Raw genomic sequence first — 19,663 nt, 5'->3', positions numbered from 1 at the left:
GCCTTCTTAGTCTTTGTTTTTTTTTTTTTCCCCTCTCTCTCTTTTTTTCCCCCCGTTGTTACCCTTACTTATACACTTCAGTTCTGTGCTCTTCTCCAGAACTCTCTGTCCTTTCCTTTTTCTCAGTCAGTAGAGCTCCCTTTAGTATTTCCTGCAGGGCAGGTCTGTTTTTAACAAATTCTCTCAGCATTTGTTTGTGAAAATTTTAAACTCTCCCTCAATTTTGAAGATTTTCTGGATAAAGAATTCTTGGCTGGCAATTTTTCTCTTTCAGAATCTTAAATATGTCATACCACTGCCTTCTCACCTCCATGGTGGCCCCTGAATAGTAAGTACTTAGTCTTATGTTTTTTCCCTTGTATGTGAAGAATCATTTCTCTCTTGCTGCTTTCAGAAGTTTCTCCTTCTCTTCAATCTAATCAGTATATGGCTCAGAGTAGGTTTATTTGGATTTATTCTGTTTGGGATCCATTGGGCATCTTTTATTTGCATATGTATGTCATTTAGAAGGGTTGGAAAGTTTTCCCCAACTATGTCTTGAAATGCTTTTCCTAGCCCTTTGCCCTTCTCTTCACCTCCTGGGACACCAATGATTCTTATATTTGTTCGCTTCATGTGGCTCCTCATTTCTCTGCGATCCATTTCAAAGTTTTCAATTTTTTTCCAGTTGTTCTTTTGTGTGCTCGCATTCAATTACTTTGTCCTCAAGTTCACTTATCTTTTCTTCTGCCTCTTAAAATCTGCTATTGTGTCTCTAGTATATTTTTAATTTGATCCACAGTGTCTTTTATTTCCATAAGTTCTGCTATTTTTCTAATTTACTCTCGCAAATTCTTCTTTATGCTGTTGTAGAGTTTTCTTGATTTCCTTTATGTCTTTAGCCATCTTAATTAATTGCTTCAAAGATTTGTTTGTACTTCTTTAATTAATTGCTCCAAATTTTGTGTCTCTTCTGGCTTTTTTATTTGTTCATTTGACTTGTCCATATCATCTAGATTCTTCAAGTGCCTTGTAATTTTCTGTTGGTTCCTGGGCACTTGCTTATCTTGATAAGGTTATTTTGGGAAATGCAGGATTATTTGAGCATCTATGTATATAATTTAGGAGAGCTACAGCTTGATGGAGTACAGTTTCCCTCACCTACCAGCAGGCGGCACTCTTTGAGGCACAGCTTACTGGAGTGCAGTTTCCCTCACCTCCCAGCAGGTGGAACTCTTCCAGGCACAGCTTATTGGAGTGCAGTTTCCCAATCCTATCAGCAGGTGTCGCTCCTTGAGGCTCAGCTTGCTGGAGTGCAGTTTCCCAATCCTACCAGCAGGTGGCACTCTCCTATAGATTCCCAGAACTTCTCCTGGGTGGTGGGAGGAGTCCAAACCTGGTGGGGAACCAATCAGGGCACCAGATCTCCATGTGCTCTGGGGAATCTGGGTCCTGGGGCTGCATTGTGGGCCCTGAGCAGGGAGCCTGATCAAGGGCACCCACAGATGGAACGTGGGTCCTGCCTGCCGGTTCTCTGCCTGCCTTGCACCTGCCGTTCCCTGGGGTGTGGACGGGGCTCCAGATTGCCAGTATGGCGCCTCTCCCTTCCCTGCCTCTTGCCGGTGCACACCTTGGACTTCTGTTGGGAGAGCAAATGTGGCTGCCTGGTTCCCTCACGGAGCTCCCCACGATCTGGCTGTGCAGGATCATCCCTAGCAAACCATCAAGTTAGGTGCACAGAAGTGGAGAGCCACTGCTCTCTCCCTTGCCTGGCAGTGGTTTTTCTGCTGCCAGCTGGGAGGTATCTGGTGGGAACAAACTCAACCCATCTCTTCAGCTGCATTTTTGTTGGTGTCCTCTCCACATACTGTGGGGGACCCTCTACGGCCAGTCACAGCCCAAAATTGCAGTCCTGGGCATCTTCTGTTCCCTCTATTTTCTTTCATGGAGAAGAAACCAGTTCCATCTCACCTCCTCTGCCGTCTTCCCAGAAGTCTCAACAATTATTTATTCAAATACTTTTCTGCCCCTTTCTCTCTCTCTTGTCCTTCTGGGACTTCAATGATGTGCATGTTGCTTTGCTTGATGGTGTCCCACAGGTCCCTCAGGCTCTCTTTGTTTTTCTTCGTTTTTTCCTTCTGCTCCTCACACTGGATAATTTCAGTTGTCTGGTCTTCAAGTTCACTGATCCTTTCTTCTGCCTGTTCAAATCTGCTATTGAATCTAACGAATCTTTCCTTTCAATTACTGTACTTGGCAGCTCCAAAATTTCTGTTTGACTCCTTTTAATAATTCCCTTGAGTTCTTTGTATATGGATTCCTGTAGCTCATTGAACATATTTAAGACAGTTGATTCAAAGTCTTTGACTAATAGTTTTAATGTAGGAGCCTCCTCAGGGATGGTTTCTGGCAAATTCTTTTTTTTTTTTTCCTGTGAATGGACCATACTTTCCTGTTTCTTTCTGTGTTTTGTAATTTTTTTTGTTGAGAACTGGACATTCTGAGTATTATGTTGTCATAACTCTGGAAATGTAGTTCTCCCACTCCTCTGGGATGGCTAGGTTTTTATTTATTTATTTTTTATTGTTGAGGACTGGAACCATCAATCTGTGACTTTCCCAAACTATATTTGCACCCCATCAGGGAATAGAAAGAGAAAAGAAAAAAAAATAGGTCTTACCTCTTTGAGACCCCTCTGCCACTTTTCCTGAGTGGGGTTGGAATAATGACCACCCTCACAGCCAGCCCCCAGTGATCTGAAGGAGCCAATCAAAAGTGGGAATCAGTGATCAGACCACACTTCCCGGGGTTTTGGAAGATCAGGACCTGCTATGCAGATGTTAGCCACAGCACAGAGAGTGAAATTCACCAGCATTTGCCACAATTTACCAGACTTTTCCTCCCACTCTTCTCTGGATGCTGTAGTGTATTCTCACTGGATTCCAGAATTCCATAATATTGATTCAGACAGTTCCTGCCAGTTTAATAGCCATTTCAATGGAAGGGCTGATTCCTGGAGCTCTCTATTCTGCCATCCTCCCACAATCCTGGTAGATTTTTCATTCTCTTTTTCATACTATATCTTGGAAATTGGGTGTGCACTTTACACTTATAGCACACCTCTATTTGGAAATTAAATTTTCAACAGTTAAAGTGAAATGGGGGAGCTGAGAGGTCACTCTGGTGGGCACTCTTATGCACAATATAGACAAGCCTTTTAAGGTCCTAATGACTTGGAATAGCTAGCAGTAAATACCCAAAACTATCAAATTACAACCTAGAACCCTTGAATCTTGAAGACGATTGTATAACAGTGTAGCTTATGAGGGGGGACAATGTGATTGGGAAAGCCATATGGACCACACTCTCCTTTGTCCAGTGTATGATGGATGAGTAGAAAAATGGGGACCAAAAAAAAAAAAAAAGTACCCAGTGTTCTTTTTTATTTTAATTGTTCTTTTTCACTCTAATTTTTATTCTTATTACTTTGTGTGTGTGGTAATGAAAATGTTCAAAAATTAATTTTGGTGATGGACGCACGACTATATCATGGTCCTGTGAACAACTGATTGTATGCTTTGTATGACTACATGGTATGTGAATATAGCTCAATAAAACTGAATTTTAAAAAAAAGTGAAATGGGGTCCCACCCAAACAATAAAGTTGTGTCTAATTAAAAAAAATTACAGAAAAAAAAGGAAAAAGATTGTAGGAAGTCTCCCAGATAAATGAAAGCTGAGGGAGTTCATTCCCACTAGACCTGCCCTACAAGCCATGCTAAACGGAATTCTTCAGACCAAAAAGAAAGGACATGGGACAGTGGACAAAAGTGACATAAAGAAATAAAAAACCTGCAGTAAAGCTATCCAGATTGGTCACTGTGAATGCCAAGCACTATTGTATTGTATTTTTTCATATGCACTGCCACTTCCTACTTCTTACAGCTGCTAAAATGCAAATGCAAAGAAACAGTACTGATGGGGGATTGTGGGAAGACGGCGGAGCAGGGAGCTCCAGGACTCAGTCCCTGCACCAAAACAACTATGAAACAGGCAGGAACTGTCTGAGAAACACTATTTTGAAATTCCAGGGAAGAGACGAACACTGTACAGCAGCCAGGAAAGAGCGTGAGGACAGACTGATAAATTAGGGAAAAGAACTGTAAATTGCTCTCTCTGCCCGGCAGTACCAGTGCCCATCCCCCACTCTCAGGACAGGTCGCTCCAGGATCCAGTCCCAGAAAGGGACCCAAAAATCCTCTTCCCCAAGAACAAGGGTGGACACAGCTGATCACTGAGCACAGCTTTTGATTTGTGGCTTCAGATCTCTGGGTCCCCCGGCTTTGAGGGAGGCCATAGTTTCAACCCTCCAGACAGGGGTGGAGATGATGGGGATTTAAAGATTCTGCAATACCTCGGTGCTGTGGGGGACAGTTAGCTGAAGGGCTGCATTGGCTGGGCAGACCAGGAAAGCTCACCTTTGGGGAGCCGTCGGAAAACTGCTTGGTGCCCTTCCTGAGTCCCTCCCAAGGGCACTTTGGAACAAGTCTTTGTTCCCTTGCAGACCCCTGGTCATGTTTTCACTTGGGAAGGTCCACTGGGGTGCCTCTCCTCCCAAAATCTGCACCCCAGGCAAAAAAAAAAAAAAAAAGCAGCTTGAGACAATGAAAGGAGTGAAAGCAACTCTGGAAGCTGACAATTTGTGGCAAAGTCTTGCTAGCTTGAAACACCCTGGAGGGGGAAGTCTGACTCCTGGGAAACAGACAGGACAACCAAACTTCTGTAGATAGGGGAACACCCAAACAATCAACAAGCTAAAGCCCAGACAAGACACAGGTGCAGAAGGACAGGAAAACCCTGCACCCTGCATTCACCTTGCGCAGACCTTCCTGATGCAATGGCTAGTTACAAAATCAAGAAACTGACATCTCAGAGAATAAATCCCAGAGCAAACATTATAAAATATTAAAATGTATGGTGTGCAATGAAAGACTACAAGACAAATAAAGAAACAGGAACTGATGGCCCATCCAAGGAAGAGAATAAAAAAAAATCCAGAAAACACCAACAAAAAAGACAAGAATCTAGACATACTGAACAAAGCTTTTATAAAAAAAAAATGATTTTCAAAACACTCAAGGAGATGAAGGAAAATACAAAGAACTAAAGGATATCAGGAAAACAATGAGTAAACAATGTGAGAGTCTTCATAAATAGATACATATTATAAAAAGGAACCAAACAGAACTATTGGAGTTGAAGACCACAAGAACTGAAATGAAAAACACCCAGGAGGCTTTCAGGAGCAGATTGGAGCTAGCAGAAGAAAGAATCAGTGAACTTGAAGCCAAGACACTTGAAATGCATCAAGGTGAGGAGCAGAAAGAAAAAAGAATTATTAAAAGTGAAAATGCTGTGATTAATAGTACAAATAAAAAAAAATTATTCCATGAACTAGGACAAATGTACAAAATTATTAGAAAGAGTTAATAGTAGAGTGGTATATGGGGAAAATAAAAACTATGGTTGCAACCTATTGCAAACTATGGATGATGTTAACAGTAATATCTTAATTGGATGATGTTAACAGTAATATCTTAATATTCATTCATCAGCCGTAACAAATGTATCACACCAATGCTAGGGATCAATCAATGATGGTGGGTGGATTGGGGGTATAGGATGTTTTGGGTTTTCTCTCTCTTTTTTTAGCAATGAAAATGTTCTAAAATTGTGATGATGAATGCACAACCATGTGATGATACTGTGGGCCACTAATTGCACATTTTGCATGAATCGTATGGTGTGTGATTGTAGTCCAATAAAATTGCATTTTTTAAAAAAAGCAAAAATCACCTAAGACAACTCTGGGACACCATCAAGTGCACCAAAATATGCATTATGGGAGTCTCAGAAGGAGAAGAAAGAGAGAAAGGGGCTGAAGGAATAATCAAGGAAATTTTGACAGAGAACTTCCCAAACTCAGCAAAAGATGTAAATTTGCACATCTAAGAAGCCCAAAGAACACTGAACAGGATAAACATGAAGAAAAATATACCCCATCACATATTGATCACACTATCGAATGCAAAGGAAAGCAGAGAGTTCTTAAAGCTGCAGGAGAAAAGCAACATACTACATACCAGGGAGCCCCAATTAGACTGAGGCTGATTTCTCAACAGAAATCATGAAGGCAAGGAGGCAGTAGGCTGGAATATTTCAACTGCTGAAAGAAAACAATTGCTAGCCAAGAATTTTATTTCTGGTGAGACTTTCTCTCAAAAAATGAGGGAGAAATGAAGACATTCTCAGATAGACAAAAGATGCAGAAGTCCATCACCATTAGACCTGCCCTACAAGCCATGCTAAAAGGAGTTCTTCAGGCTGAAAAGAAACAACATGAGACAGTGGACAAAATCAGCATAAGAAATACAAAACTCCAGTACAGGTATCCATATCAGCAATTATAAACACGAGTATTAATGTAGCATATTGTTTGGTATATAACTCCACTACTTATTCCTACAGGTGCAAAAAAGCAAGTGCATGGAAAGTAATGATAAATCTATGTTTTTGGACATACAATGTACAAAGATATAAGTGGTAATAAGTTTTAAAAAAAAGGTGGGGTTACGGGGGTATAGGAAAACTATATATGCATGCTATTGAAGTTAAGTTGGTAGCAAACCAAATATGATTGCTATATATTTAGGATGTTAAATTTTAAACGCATGGTAAATAAAAGGAAAATAGATGAAAAATAGATTCAGATAGAAAACAGAAGGAGCTCAATGTCATACAACACAAAAAATCAAATAAATATGAAAGTAGACATTAATAGAAGAATTGAGGGTCAAAAAGGTATAAGACAACAAAAACAAAATAGCAGAATGGTAGAAGAAAGCCCTTCATTATCAGTAGCCACTTGAAATGTAAATGGATTAAACTCTGTAGTCAAAAGGCAGAGATTTGTAGAGTGGATAAAAAAGCATGACACAACTATACACTGACTGCAAGAAACTCACCTTAAATTCAAAGATAAAAGTAGGTTGAAAGTGAAAATATGGAAAAAAATAGACCATGCAAGTAGGAACCAAAAGAGAGCTGGGATAGCTATACTAACATCAGATAAAATGGACTTTAAGTCAAAAACAGTTACAAAGGACAAAGATGGTCATTAAATAATGATAAAGGAGACAATTCAACAAGGCGTAACAACAATAAATATATATGCACCTGACAGCAGAGCCCCAAAATATATGAAGCAAATATTGACAGATTTGAAGGGAGAAACTGACAGTTCTATATTAATAGTTGAAGCCTTTAATATACCACTCTTGATAATGGATAGAACATCTAGTCAGATGATCAATAAGAAAGTACAAGACCTGAATGATATTCAAAAACCAGATAGACCTGACAGATATATATGGAACACTGCACCCACTGAATACAGAATACATATTCTTCTTAAATGCACATGGATCATTCTCCAGGAGAGACCATATGTTCGGTCACACACAAGTCTCAATAAATTAAAAAATATTGAAATCATACAATGTATATTCTCCAATAACAAAGGAATGAAGCTAGAAATCAATAATAGAGGGAGAAATAGAAAGCTTACAAATATGCGGAAATTAGAACAACTTATTCATACACAACTGATTGGTAAATAGGAAATCAGAAATGAAATTAGGAAATATCTTGAGGCAAATGAAAAAGAAAATACAACATACCCAAACTTATGAGATGTAGCAAAGGCAGTGCTGAAAGGGACAGTTTTAGCTTTAAATGCTTACATTAAAAAGAAGTAAGACTTTAAATAAGATATCTATCCTCAAAACTGGAAGAACTAGGAAAAAAAAGAGCCAATTAAACCCAAAGCAAACAGAATGAAGGAAATGAAGACTAGAGTGGAGTCAAATGAAGTACAAAACAAAAAACCAATAGAATCACGAAAACCAAAAGTAGGTTCTTTGAAAAGATCAATAAAGCTGACAAACTTTTAGCTACACTGAAAAAGAAAAAAAAAGGGAGAGGATATAAATAACTAACATCAGAACTGAAAAGGGGAACATTATCACCAACCCCACAGAAATTAAAAGGACTATAAGGATACTATGTACAACTGTACATCAACAAATTAGATAACTTAGATGAAATGGACAAATTCTTATAAATACACATACTACCTACATTGACTCAAGAAGAAATAGAAGATTGCACCAAACTAATTACTGGCAAATTCAATCATCAAAAACCTCCCAACAAAGCAAAGCCCAGAACCAGATGGCTTCACAGGGAAATTCTACTGTGATGGTTAGGTTCATGTGTCAACTTGGCCAGGTGATGGTGTCCAGGTATCTGGTGAAGCAAGCACTGGCCTAACCATTACTGCAGGGACATTTGTGGCTGGTTAATAAACCAGAAAGCTGGTTTATTAAATTATCAGTCAATTGACTGCATCTGTGGCTGATTACATCAATGAAGGTTGTGTCTTCCACAACGAGAGAATTCAATCAGCTGGATTTAATACAATCAGTTGAAGGCTTTTAAGGGAGAGAGAGAGAACCTTCACTTCTTCGGCTAGCCAGCAAAGCATTTCCTAAGGAGTTCATTGAACACCTTCATTGGAGTTGCTAGTTTGCTACCTGCCCTATGGAATTTGGACTTGTGCATCCCCACAGTTGCATGAGACACTTTTATAAAATCTCATATTTATAGATATGCCCTGTTGGTTCTGTTTCCTAGAGAACCCTAACTAATACGTCTACCATTCTAAGAAGACTGAATGTCAATTGTGCTCAAACTCTTCCAAAAAACTGAAGAGGCAAGAACACTCCCTGATTCATTCTATGAGGCCAACATCACCCTCATACCAAAGCCAGATAAAGATACCACAAGAAAAGAAAATTACAGACCAGTATCTTTTATGAAGATAGATGCAAAAATCCTCAACAAAATACTAGGGAATTGAATACAATAACATATTAAAAGAATTATCCACCATGAGCAAGCAGGATTTATCCCTAGCATACAAGGTTGGTTCAACATGATGAAATCAATTAGTGTAATACTACACATTAACAGAATGAAGGGGGAAAAACGCATGATCATCTCAACTGATGCTGAAGAGGCATTTGACAAAATCCAGCACCCCTTCTTGATAAAAACATGTACACTAGGAATAGAAGGAAAATTCCTTAACATGATAAAGGGCATATATGAAAAGCCCACAGCAACATCCTACTCAATGGTGAAAGACTGAAAGCTTTCCCTGTAAGATCAGGAGCAAGACCCACTGTGCCGGTTTGGATGTATTATATCCCCCAAAACGCCATTTTCTTTGATGCAATATTGTGGGAGCAGAGGTGTTAGTGTTGATTCAGTTGGAATCCTTTGATTGAGTGTTTCCATGGAGATGTGAGTCAATCAATTGTGAGTGAAACATTTGATTGGATAGTTTCCATGGAGATACAGACCCCACCCATTCAGGGTGGCTCTTAATTAAATCACTGGAGTCCTATATACGAAACTCAGGCAGAAGGAGCTTCCTGCTGCAGCCCAGAAAGGAACATCCTGGGAGAAAGCCATTTTGAAACCAGAACTCTGGAGCAGACGCCAGCCACATGCCTTCCCAGCTAACAGAGGTTTTCCAGATGCCATTGGCCATCCTCCAGTGAAGGTACCTGATTGTTAATGCATTACCTTGGACACTTTATGGCCTTAAGATTGTAACTGTGTAACCAAATAAACCCCCTTTATAAAAGTCAATCTATTTCTGGTATTTTGCAAATGGCAGCATTAGCAAACCGGAACAGATTTTGGTACCAGAGAAGTGGGGTGCTACTGAGCTTGCAAATACCAAACATGTTGGAATTGCTTTTTAAATAGATACGGGGAAGATTCTGGAAGAATTGTGAGGAGCTGGATAGAAAAGGCCTAGACTACTTTGAAGAGACTGTTTGTGGAAACATGGACTCTAAAGATGCTTCTGATGAGGCCTCGAGCAGAAATGATGGATGTGTTGTTGCAAACTGGAAGGAAGGTGATCCTTGTTTTAAAGTGGCAGAGAATTTGGCAAAATTGAGTCCTGGTGTGGCATGGAAAGCAGAATTTGGAAACAATGAGCTGGGATACTTAGCTGAAGAGATTTTGACACTAAATATTGAAAGTGTGGCCTGGCTTCTCCTTGCAGTTTATAGGAAAATGTGAGCAGAGACAGAGAAACTTAGAACTGAACTCTTGGGTACAAAGAAACCAGAAACTGATAGTTTAGAAAATTCTGGGCTTCCAAAATGTGAGACCCCAGAAGCTACAGCCCCATGTGAGGATTTAACAAAACATGGAATCCGATCGCCATTTCAGTACAAGCCAGGATTGGAGATGGAGTTATCCAGAAAGGATATGTGGAAACACCTGTTGTCTGATGGGTTTGACCCCTGTGTGCTTCATGCCAAGTCAACGAGGTTTTTGCGAAATCTATATAGATGGAACCACTGTTGGTCTGGACTGGAGGGGATGCAGAAGGGACAAACTGAAGGAAATATTTCTTCAAAGAGCCATGGAGGTTGAGGTCTGGAGTTAAGAGGTCTCGGGCAGGGAGAGCAGAGCAGCCCATGCATGTGGGAAGGGTGAGTTTGTCCCAGAGGCAGAGCGTGGGCCTTGTGCCTCGATGCTCAAGAAGAGTGCTGTCATCCCAGGCCCCAGAGAGGGTGAAATACATTCCCTGGGGATTGGGGAGAGCCTGGCTGCCACCCCACTGTTCAGAGAAGGGGAGAGCCTTTGCCCCGGAGAGGCAGACTCCAGGTGTCACCCCGATGTTTGAGGAGGGTGGGACTGAGAAGGGGGTCTCCCCAATGTGTGGATATGTCAGAGCACTCACCCCAGCATTTGGAGAGAAAAGGGCTGCCATGAAAGCCTTCGGAAAGGGTCAGACTCCTGTTCTCTCAAGCCCCAAGGGTACAACGTCGTTCTATAAATGACTCTCAGACTTTGAAATCTAATGAAGTATGTCCTGCAGGTTTTAGGAACTGTTTTGGTTCTGTGAACCCTGTTTTCCTTTCAGTTACTCCTTATGGCAATGAGAACACTTATCCTATGACTGTCCCTCCTTTGCATATTGGAAGCACATGACTTGTTCTAAGTTTCACAGGTTTAGAGCTAGAATGGGAATTTTGCCTTAGGACAAATCACACCTGTAACTGATTTTGATATTTTGTACCTACCTATTGTTACTGAAATGATTTAAGTCTTTGTGATACTGTGACGGGATGAATGTATTTTGTATATGGAAAGATCATGTCATTTTGGGGTCCAGGGGGTGGAATGTGCAGGTTTGAATGTATTATGTCCCCCAAAATGATGTGTTCTTTGATGCAGTCTTGTGGGGCCAGTCGAATTAGTGTTGATTACGTTGGAACCTTTGGATTAGGTTGTTTCCATGGAGATGCGACCCACCCAACTGTAGGTGATAACTCTGATTAGATAATTTCCATGGGGGTGTGGGCCTGCCCATTCAGCATGGGCCTTGATTAGTTTACGAGAGCACTATATAAGCTCAGACAGAAGGAGCTCGCTGCTGCAGCTTACAGACATTTTGGAGATGGCCTTTGAAAGCAGACTTTTGATCCAGAGAAGGTAAGAGAAGACAAACACCCCAAGAGCAACATTTTGAAAAACACACGGGAGCTGAGAGAAGAGCTGGAACACAACCCAGGATCAGCAGACGCCAGACACATGACTTCCGAGCTAACAGAGGTTTTTCAGATGCCAATGACCTTTCTCCAGTGAAGGTACCCTATTGTTGATGCCTTATCTTGGACATTTTATGGCCTTAAGTCTGTAACTTTGTAACCAAATAACCCCCCTTTATAAAAGTCAATCCATTTCTGATGTTTCGCAAAATGGCAGCATTAGCAAACAGGAACACCCACCGTCACCACTTTTACTCAACGTTGTTAAGGAAGTTCTTGCCAGAACTATTAGGCAAATAAAAGGAAAAAAAAATCATCCAAATTGTAAAGGAAGAAGTAAAATTTTTCCCATTTGCAGATGATATATGATTCTATATAGAGAAAATCCTGAAAACCCACAACAAAGGTCCTAGAGATAATAAATGAATTGAGCAAAGTGACAGGGTACAAGATCAACACCCCAAAACCAGTAGTGTTTCTATACACAAGCAATGAATAATTGTAAGAAGAAATCAAGGAAAAAAATTCCATTCACGATAGCAACTAAAAGAATCAAATACCTAGGAATAAATCTAACCAAGAGTGTACACAGAAAACCACAAAGTGTTGCTAAAATAAATCAAAGAAGTCCTAAATAAATGGAAGGACATTCCATGCTCATAGATTGAAAGACTAAATATTAGGTTGTCAATCCTACCCAAAGCAATTTATGGATTCAATGCAGTACCAATCAAAATTCCAACAGCTTCTTTGCAGAAATGGAAAAGCCAATCCTTAAATGTATCTGGAAAGGTAAGGGGTCCCTAATAGCTAAAGCTCTGTTGAAAAAAAAGAACAAAGTTGGAACACTCATACTTACTGATCTTAAAACTTATTACAAAGCCAGAGTAATCAAACCAGATTGGTACTGGCAGAAAGACAGACATATATCAGTGCTCAGAAATCAAACTGCACATTTACAGCCAACTGATTTTTGACAAGAGTGCCAAGTCTATTCAACCGGGAAAAAATAGTCTCTGCAACCATTGGTGCTCGGAGAACTGGAAACCCATCGGCAAAAGAATGAAGATGGATCCCCACTTCACACAAAAATCAATCCAAGATGCATCATACACCTATATATAAGAACTAGGACCATAAAACTCCTAGAAGAAAACAAGGGGAAGCATCTTCAGGACCTTGTGTTAGGCAATGGTTTCTTAGACTTTACACCCAAAGCACAAGCAACAATAGGAAAAAATAGATAAATGGGACCTCATCAAAATAAAAAACTTTTGTGATTCAAAGGACTTTATGATGAAAGTAAAATGACAACCAACACAATGGGAGAAAAATACTTGGAAACCACATATCTGATAAGGGTTTAATATTCAGAATAAAGAAATCCTACAACTCAGCAACAAAATGACAAAAAAATATTTTTTAATGGGCAAACAATTTGTACAGACATTTATCCAATGCAGATATACAAATGGCTAAAAAGCATATTAAAAGATGCTAAACATCATCAGCCATTAGGGAAATACAAATCAAAACCACAAAGAGATACCACTTCACAACCACTAGAAAGGCTAGTATTTTTAATGCAATTTTATTGAGATATATTCCCAGTAATATTTTTTTTAATGGAAAATTACGTGTTGGAAAGGATGTAGAGAAATAGGAACACTTATTCACTGTTGGTGGGAATGTAAAATGGTGCAGCTGCTGTGGAAGACAGTTTGGCAGATCTTCAGAAAGTAAAGTATACACTTTACCTTATTACCTGGCAATCCTTCTTCTAGGTATATATTCAAAAGAATTGAAAGCAGGGACTTGAACAGACAGTTGCACACTGATGTGCATAGCAGCATTATTCACAACTGCAAAAAGATGAAAGCGACTCAAATGTCCATCAATCAATGAATGGATAAATAAAATGTTGTGTATACATACAATGGGAATATTACACAGCCATGAAAAGGGATGAAACTTGAAGACATCATGTTGCATGAAATAAGCCAGACACAAAGAGACAATTATTGTATGATTTCACTGATATGAAATAATCAGAATAAGCAAATTTTTAGAGTCAGAAACTAGAATTTAGGTTATTAGGGGCCAGGGTGGGTGTAGGGAGTGGGAAGTTTAATGCTCAAATTGTATAGAGTTTCTATTTGGTTGATGAAAAGTTTGGTGATGGATGGTGGTGATGGTAGCACAACCCCATAAACATAATGAACAGTACTGAATTATACATTTGAACGTGGTTCAAAGGGGAAATTTTAGGTTGTATATATGTTACTAGAATAAAAAATTAAAAAAAAATCCATCAGACTGTACTACACCAACAGTGAACTCTGAGTGAAACCACAGACTGCAATTAATAGTACAATTATATAAATGTGCTTTCATCCATTGCAACAAATATAGCACACCAATGCAAGGTGTTAATAATGGGGGGTATATGGGAACCTTGTATTTTCTGCATGATTTTTCTGTCAACCTACAACTTCTTTAATAAAAATAAAATAATAAAAATTAAATTTACACCCCTTTCATTTTTTTAGTTTTTAATTTAAAATTGAATAACATTTAAACTTTGGGTCCTACATGTCAAATGCTCAATATCCATATTGGACAGGGTGCAATTAAACTGAATCATTGTCTTGAAAACTGTTTTGTCCCAGTCCCAGGTGTTCTTACTATGGAGGCGAATGAAACTTAAACCTGGGGTGGGAAAGGGGACACTAAAGAGTGATTTGCTTCCATACCTGGATTCATAATTGCGTTTCATTTTACTTTTTCTTAGAGAGGCTCCGAGTGGAGCCGTGTCTGGATCCAAAAATCTTGGATGTCCCCTGCGTGTCTGTAATATTAGAGTTGCTCTGTTCTTTTTTTCAGGGCTGCGTAGTATTCCGTAGTCGGGAGCACATGGAAATTAACCAGTCCCAGATATCTTGATGGGCATGTAGCTTGTTTCCAAAGTCCCCTGGTTCATGTTCTTTTGGCATCTGGGAGAATTCCAGGGACTAGAGGTTGTTAAGTTGCATGAAGTTTCACCAGTTGACCTTCCTCCGAGAATCTAGGACAGCGCTGTCCATTAGCACCCTAACGCAAGCTACGTGTGTAATTTAACGTTTTCTAGGAGGCACATTAAAACAAAAACGAACACGATAAAGACTTAAAATGCCTTAGTTTCCTAGGAATGCCCTAACAAAGTGCCACAAAACCAGGTGGCTCAAAATAACTGAAATTTATTCTGCCACAGGTCTGGAGGCAAAACTCTGGAAGCAAAGCATCCTCAGGGCCATGCTCCTTCTGAAAATCAGAGCCTTCCTTGCCTCTTTCTAGCTTCTGGTGTTTACCAGCCATTCGTGGAGACCCCTGGCTTGCAGAGGCTGCACCTTGGATCTTTGCCTCCGTCTTCCTTTGGCTTTCTCTCCTGGGTCTGTTTGCATTCCTTCCCATCGTCATATAAGGACACAGGTCACATTGGATTAAAGACTCACCATACACTGGTATGACCTCATTTTAACTTCGCTAACTCCATCTGCAATGATCTTATTTCCTAGTAAGTTTGCACTCACAGGTGCCAGGAGTTAAGACTGCAGCATTTTTGGGGGGGATGGGAGGTGGCACACAATTTAGCCTATAAGCACAGATGGAATTCATTTTAATAGCATACTTTATTTGACCCATTATATCTGAACTACTGGCATTTCAATAAGTCATCAGTAAAAACATTTTTTTGAATAAGCTACTCTACATTCTTTGTTTCATAGTAAATCTTGGAATTCTGGTGTGCATTTTATACTTAAACAGCCCATCTCAAAGTGGACTCTTCTGTATAAACCCAAAACTCTCCATCTGTATTCGGAGTCAATAAAATTCTCAAGTGAAGAATTTTTGCACACCCAAGGCATCCCAAACATACTCATGGGTTTTTCTGCCACCAAATTGAGGATGGGGTTTTGTTATTATTTTCACATTTTATTTTTTAAACGTTTTAAATTGACAGAAGAGAGCATCTATCATTTTATTTTTAAAAAAGATTTTTAATAAACATATTTATTGAGAGCTTCCCGTGCGTGACATCCTCTGCCAAGTGCACCGAACTATGTGAAGACGTGTGCCAGGTTCTCAAGAAAAGCTGCACAAAATGGAGAGCGTCGCTTTGCAAATTTATGTTGTTTGGAATTAACAGCAAAAATTTCAGCTTCTCAGCCAGGCCAACCATGGTTTAAGTGCTCAGTAGCCACACGGGGCCAGTGACTACTCTACTAATTGCAAATATGAGGTGTTTCCACTATTGCAGAACGTTCTGCCAGACACTAGTCTGTAGATTTGAGCTCTGGCTGGAGTTACTGTTAAGGGGACAGTTTGAATTCTGGTCAAAATGGCTCTAACTCTACAGACTTGGGCAAGACACATGTCTCAGAGCCTCAGTGTTCCCATCTGTAAAATGGGCAGCCAGGGCTGCAGGGAGTGGGGGTGGGTGGGGGTCAGGACTGGGTGGGGGTGGTCAGGGCTGGGCTGGGAGGACTTGGGGACTCCCTGCGGAAGCATCTGGGAATGGAGGGAAATCTGCCAGACTACGAGAACCCTGAAGCCACTGTCCATCTGTCAGGTGGATGCAGCTGTGTCCACTTCCAAGTCAAGGCAGACGGGGCTCCCTCTGGGCACACTGTCCCCACTTTGCCTCCAGTTCTGCAGTGTCACCTGCATCCAGGTCTCCTTCCTTGGGGAGAAGGGCCCCTCCTAGGACCCTGTGGCCCCTCCAAGGTCTCCCGGGGGGGTGACTGCCATTTGCAGTGCCCGACAGTCCACCCCAACCTCCAAGCCTCACCCCATCCACCCCTCAAGACACCGGCCTCCACAAGTCCTGCCTTGCGGGCAGCTTTCTCATCTTTGGCCATCAGAGGCCCACCATCCACTCTCCCATCTCTCTCCAGACCCCCACATGCCCTCCTCTGGCCCTCTCCAGCCCCGTAGGTCCAGTTGGCATGTACTCTTGCACCCACACTAGACTCTGCGTCTTCCCCCCAAAAATGGCTTCTCCTCTGGGATCTGCCCTGAGTCCCCAGACAGACCTGCCCATTTTCCCCTCTGAGTCTCTCTCCTAAAGTCCCTGCTGTCCCCTGGCCTCTTCCCTCCCACAGGACTGGGCAGGGGGTGTCTGATAGCCAGGCCTGGGACCCCATGACCACCCCCCAAACTAACCAGGCTCTCCTCATCTCGAGGCCTTTGCACTGGCTGTTTCCTCTGCCAGGAACGCCCTTTCCCCACCAGTTATGTAGCGAGCTCTTACATAACCTTCAAAACCCATCCCATTGTGCCCCTTCCAGGATCTGGGCTCCCCCAGCCCAGGTCCCAGCCTCGATTCCATGGGGCTGGGAGAGTAAGTTACCAGCTCTGTCACTTCCCCAGACTGGGGAAACTGGGAAAAGATGGGGTGAGTTCCTGACTCAGGTCCCGTGAGAAGTAACTTTGGTATAGCTCATGATTTTTCCTGCCAGGTGCGGGCTGCTATTTTTGTGATCCATGACGCTCTCTGCTCTCCCCTCCTACCAGCTACCCTGACCCATGGATCCAGTTGGCTGGACCAAGCTCCAATGTCCATGGCGCCACCTTCTCCTCGGGCTGCTGTTTCAGCTGGTTTTGGCTCTTTGCTTCTTCTCCTACCTGCACATATATCAAGACAAGCCTACAGGTTTTTCTGAGGCAGGGCCCTGCACCAAGGAAGCAGTCAAGGCAACCCCCAATGGGTTGGCAGGGCCCCCTGCCCACCCACCCCTGGTCATCCTGCTGTGGACGTGGCCATTCAACAACCCCGTGGCTCTGTCCTCCTGCTCGGAGATGCGGCCGGGCACGGAGGACTGCCTGCTCACCACTAACCGCAGAGTGTACAACCAGGCGGACGCGGTCATAGTGCACCATCGGGAGGTCAGTCGCCAGCCGCAGTCTCTGCTCCCCCCGTCCCCGCGGCCCCCGGGCCAGCAGTGGCTCTGGTTCAGCATGGAGTCACCCAGCCACTGCAGCCATCTGAAGGCTTTGGATGGCTACTTCAACCTGACCATGAGCTACCGCCGGGACTCAGACATCTTCACGCCCTATGGCTGGCTCGAGCCCTGGCCCGGCCAGCCCACCGATGTGCTGACCCACCTCGGCAACAAGACGAAGCTGGTGGCCTGGGTGGTGTCGAACTGGGGGTCCAGTTCGGCCAGGGTGCAATATTACACGGTGCTGCAGCAATACCTCCAAGTGGACGTGTACGGGCGCTCCCACAGGCCGCTGCCCCAGCAGGCTATGATGGAGACGCTGGCCCAGTACAAGTTTTACCTGGCCTTCGAGAACTCTCTGCACCCCGATTATATCACGGAGAAGCTGTGGCGCAATGCCCTGCAGGCCTGGGCCGTGCCTGTCGTCTTGGGTCCCAGCAGAAGCAGCTACGAGCGCTTCCTGCCACCCGAAGCCTTCATCCACGTCGAGGACTTCCAGGGTCCCCAGGCCTTGGCCCAGTACCTGCAGGCACTGGACAAGGACCAGGCCGCCTACCTGCGGTACTTTCGCTGGCGGGAGACGCTGCGGCCTCGCTTCTTCTCCTGGGCCCATGCTTTCTGCAAGGCCTGCTGGCGGCTGCAAGAAGAACCCAGCTACCAGGCGGTCCCCAGCATCGCCGCCTGGTTCACCTGAACCCGCCCCCGGCCTGAGGGCTGGGCTGCTGGGAGCTCACCTGCAGGGGACCTCACCTGCCTGGACCTCACCTGTGGGGGACCTCACCTGTATGGACCTCACCTGTATGGACCTCACCTGCCTGGGGCTCACCTGCAGGGATCTCACCTGCAGGGGACCTTACCTGCAGGGACTTCACCTGCAGAGGGCCTCACCTGCAGGGAGACTCACCTGTAGGGACCTCACCTGTCTGGACTTCAACTGTGGGGAACTTCACCTGACTGGAACTTACCTGCAGGGGACCTCACCTGCCTGGAATTCACCTTGGGAGATCTCACCTGTGGGGACCTCACCTGTCTGGACCTCACCTGTGGGGATTCTCACCTGCCTAGACCTTACCTGCAGGGAACCTCACCTGCAGGGGACTTCAACTGCCCGGACTTCACCTATGGGGGACCTCACCTGTGGGGGACTTCACCTGCCTGGACTTCACCTGTGGGGGACCTCACCTGTCTGGAATCTCACTTGTGGGGGACCTCACCTGACTGGATTTCACCTGTGGGGAACCTCACCTGTCTGGACCTCACCTGCAGGGGACATCACCTGCCTGGATTTCACCTGTGGGGAACCTCACCTGTCTGGACCCCACCTGTCTGGACCTCACCTGCAGGGAACCTCATCTGCCTGGACCTCACCTACCAGGGACCTCACCGACCAGGAATGTTGGCTGTTGGGCACCTTACCTGCTTGGAACCTCACCTGCCAGGAACCTCCCCTGCCAGGGAAAGTTCCTGCTGGGGCCCTCACCTAGGAAGGCTTTCACCCGCGGGTGAGCCGACTCCCTGGGGATCCCGCCTGTGGATGGCTCTGGGTGGTTTTCATGTGGTTAACCACTTCCGAGGTGCACAGACATTGTCAGCATTTTCCAGGTGAGAACGCTACAAAGAAAACGGCTGCGTCTCCCCTGACTCTAGAGCCCCCCAGGAGACACAACTCTGCCTGGAGACATTTTTGGTTGTCACGACTGGGGGGGGGGGTGGCCCTGGCCCTGAGCAGGCAGAGGCCAGCCAGGGAGGCTGCTCAACACCCTCCAGTGCCCAGGAAATGATCCGGCCCCGATGACAAGGGGTGGGAGACCCTGTTCTAGACCTGCGTGTGGCCCTTGGAGGTAAAGACCCTGGGGCAGGTGTTTGAAGCCCTCTCCTCCAGCTGCCTCCTGGGGGGTGGGGTCTGGCAGGGTGGGGGAGACCAAGGCAGTGGGGGGGGGGGGGCTAAGGACCAGGCTGTCTGGGTTTGGTGTGGGGCAGTGTTTGGCAGGGGACCTTCCATGC

The 19,663-nt window shown here is 43.7% G+C and overlaps 1 protein-coding gene across 1 annotated transcript; it reads left to right on the top strand.

Moving 5' to 3' along the window:
- The first annotated feature begins 17,243 nt into the window (after positions 1-17,243).
- FUT6 (fucosyltransferase 6) lies at positions 17,244-18,353 on the top strand. Its single transcript, XM_037824192.1, has one exon. The coding sequence runs from the start codon at positions 17,244-17,246 to the stop codon at positions 18,351-18,353; it is 1,110 nt and encodes a 369-aa protein (XP_037680120.1).
- Positions 18,354-19,663: the final 1,310 nt, after the last annotated feature.

This window comes from Choloepus didactylus (assembly GCF_015220235.1).
Source record: "Choloepus didactylus isolate mChoDid1 chromosome 25 unlocalized genomic scaffold, mChoDid1.pri SUPER_25_unloc1, whole genome shotgun sequence".
Lineage (NCBI taxonomy): Eukaryota > Metazoa > Chordata > Mammalia > Pilosa > Megalonychidae > Choloepus > Choloepus didactylus.
This window is presented reverse-complemented; position numbering and strand designations above follow the sequence as displayed.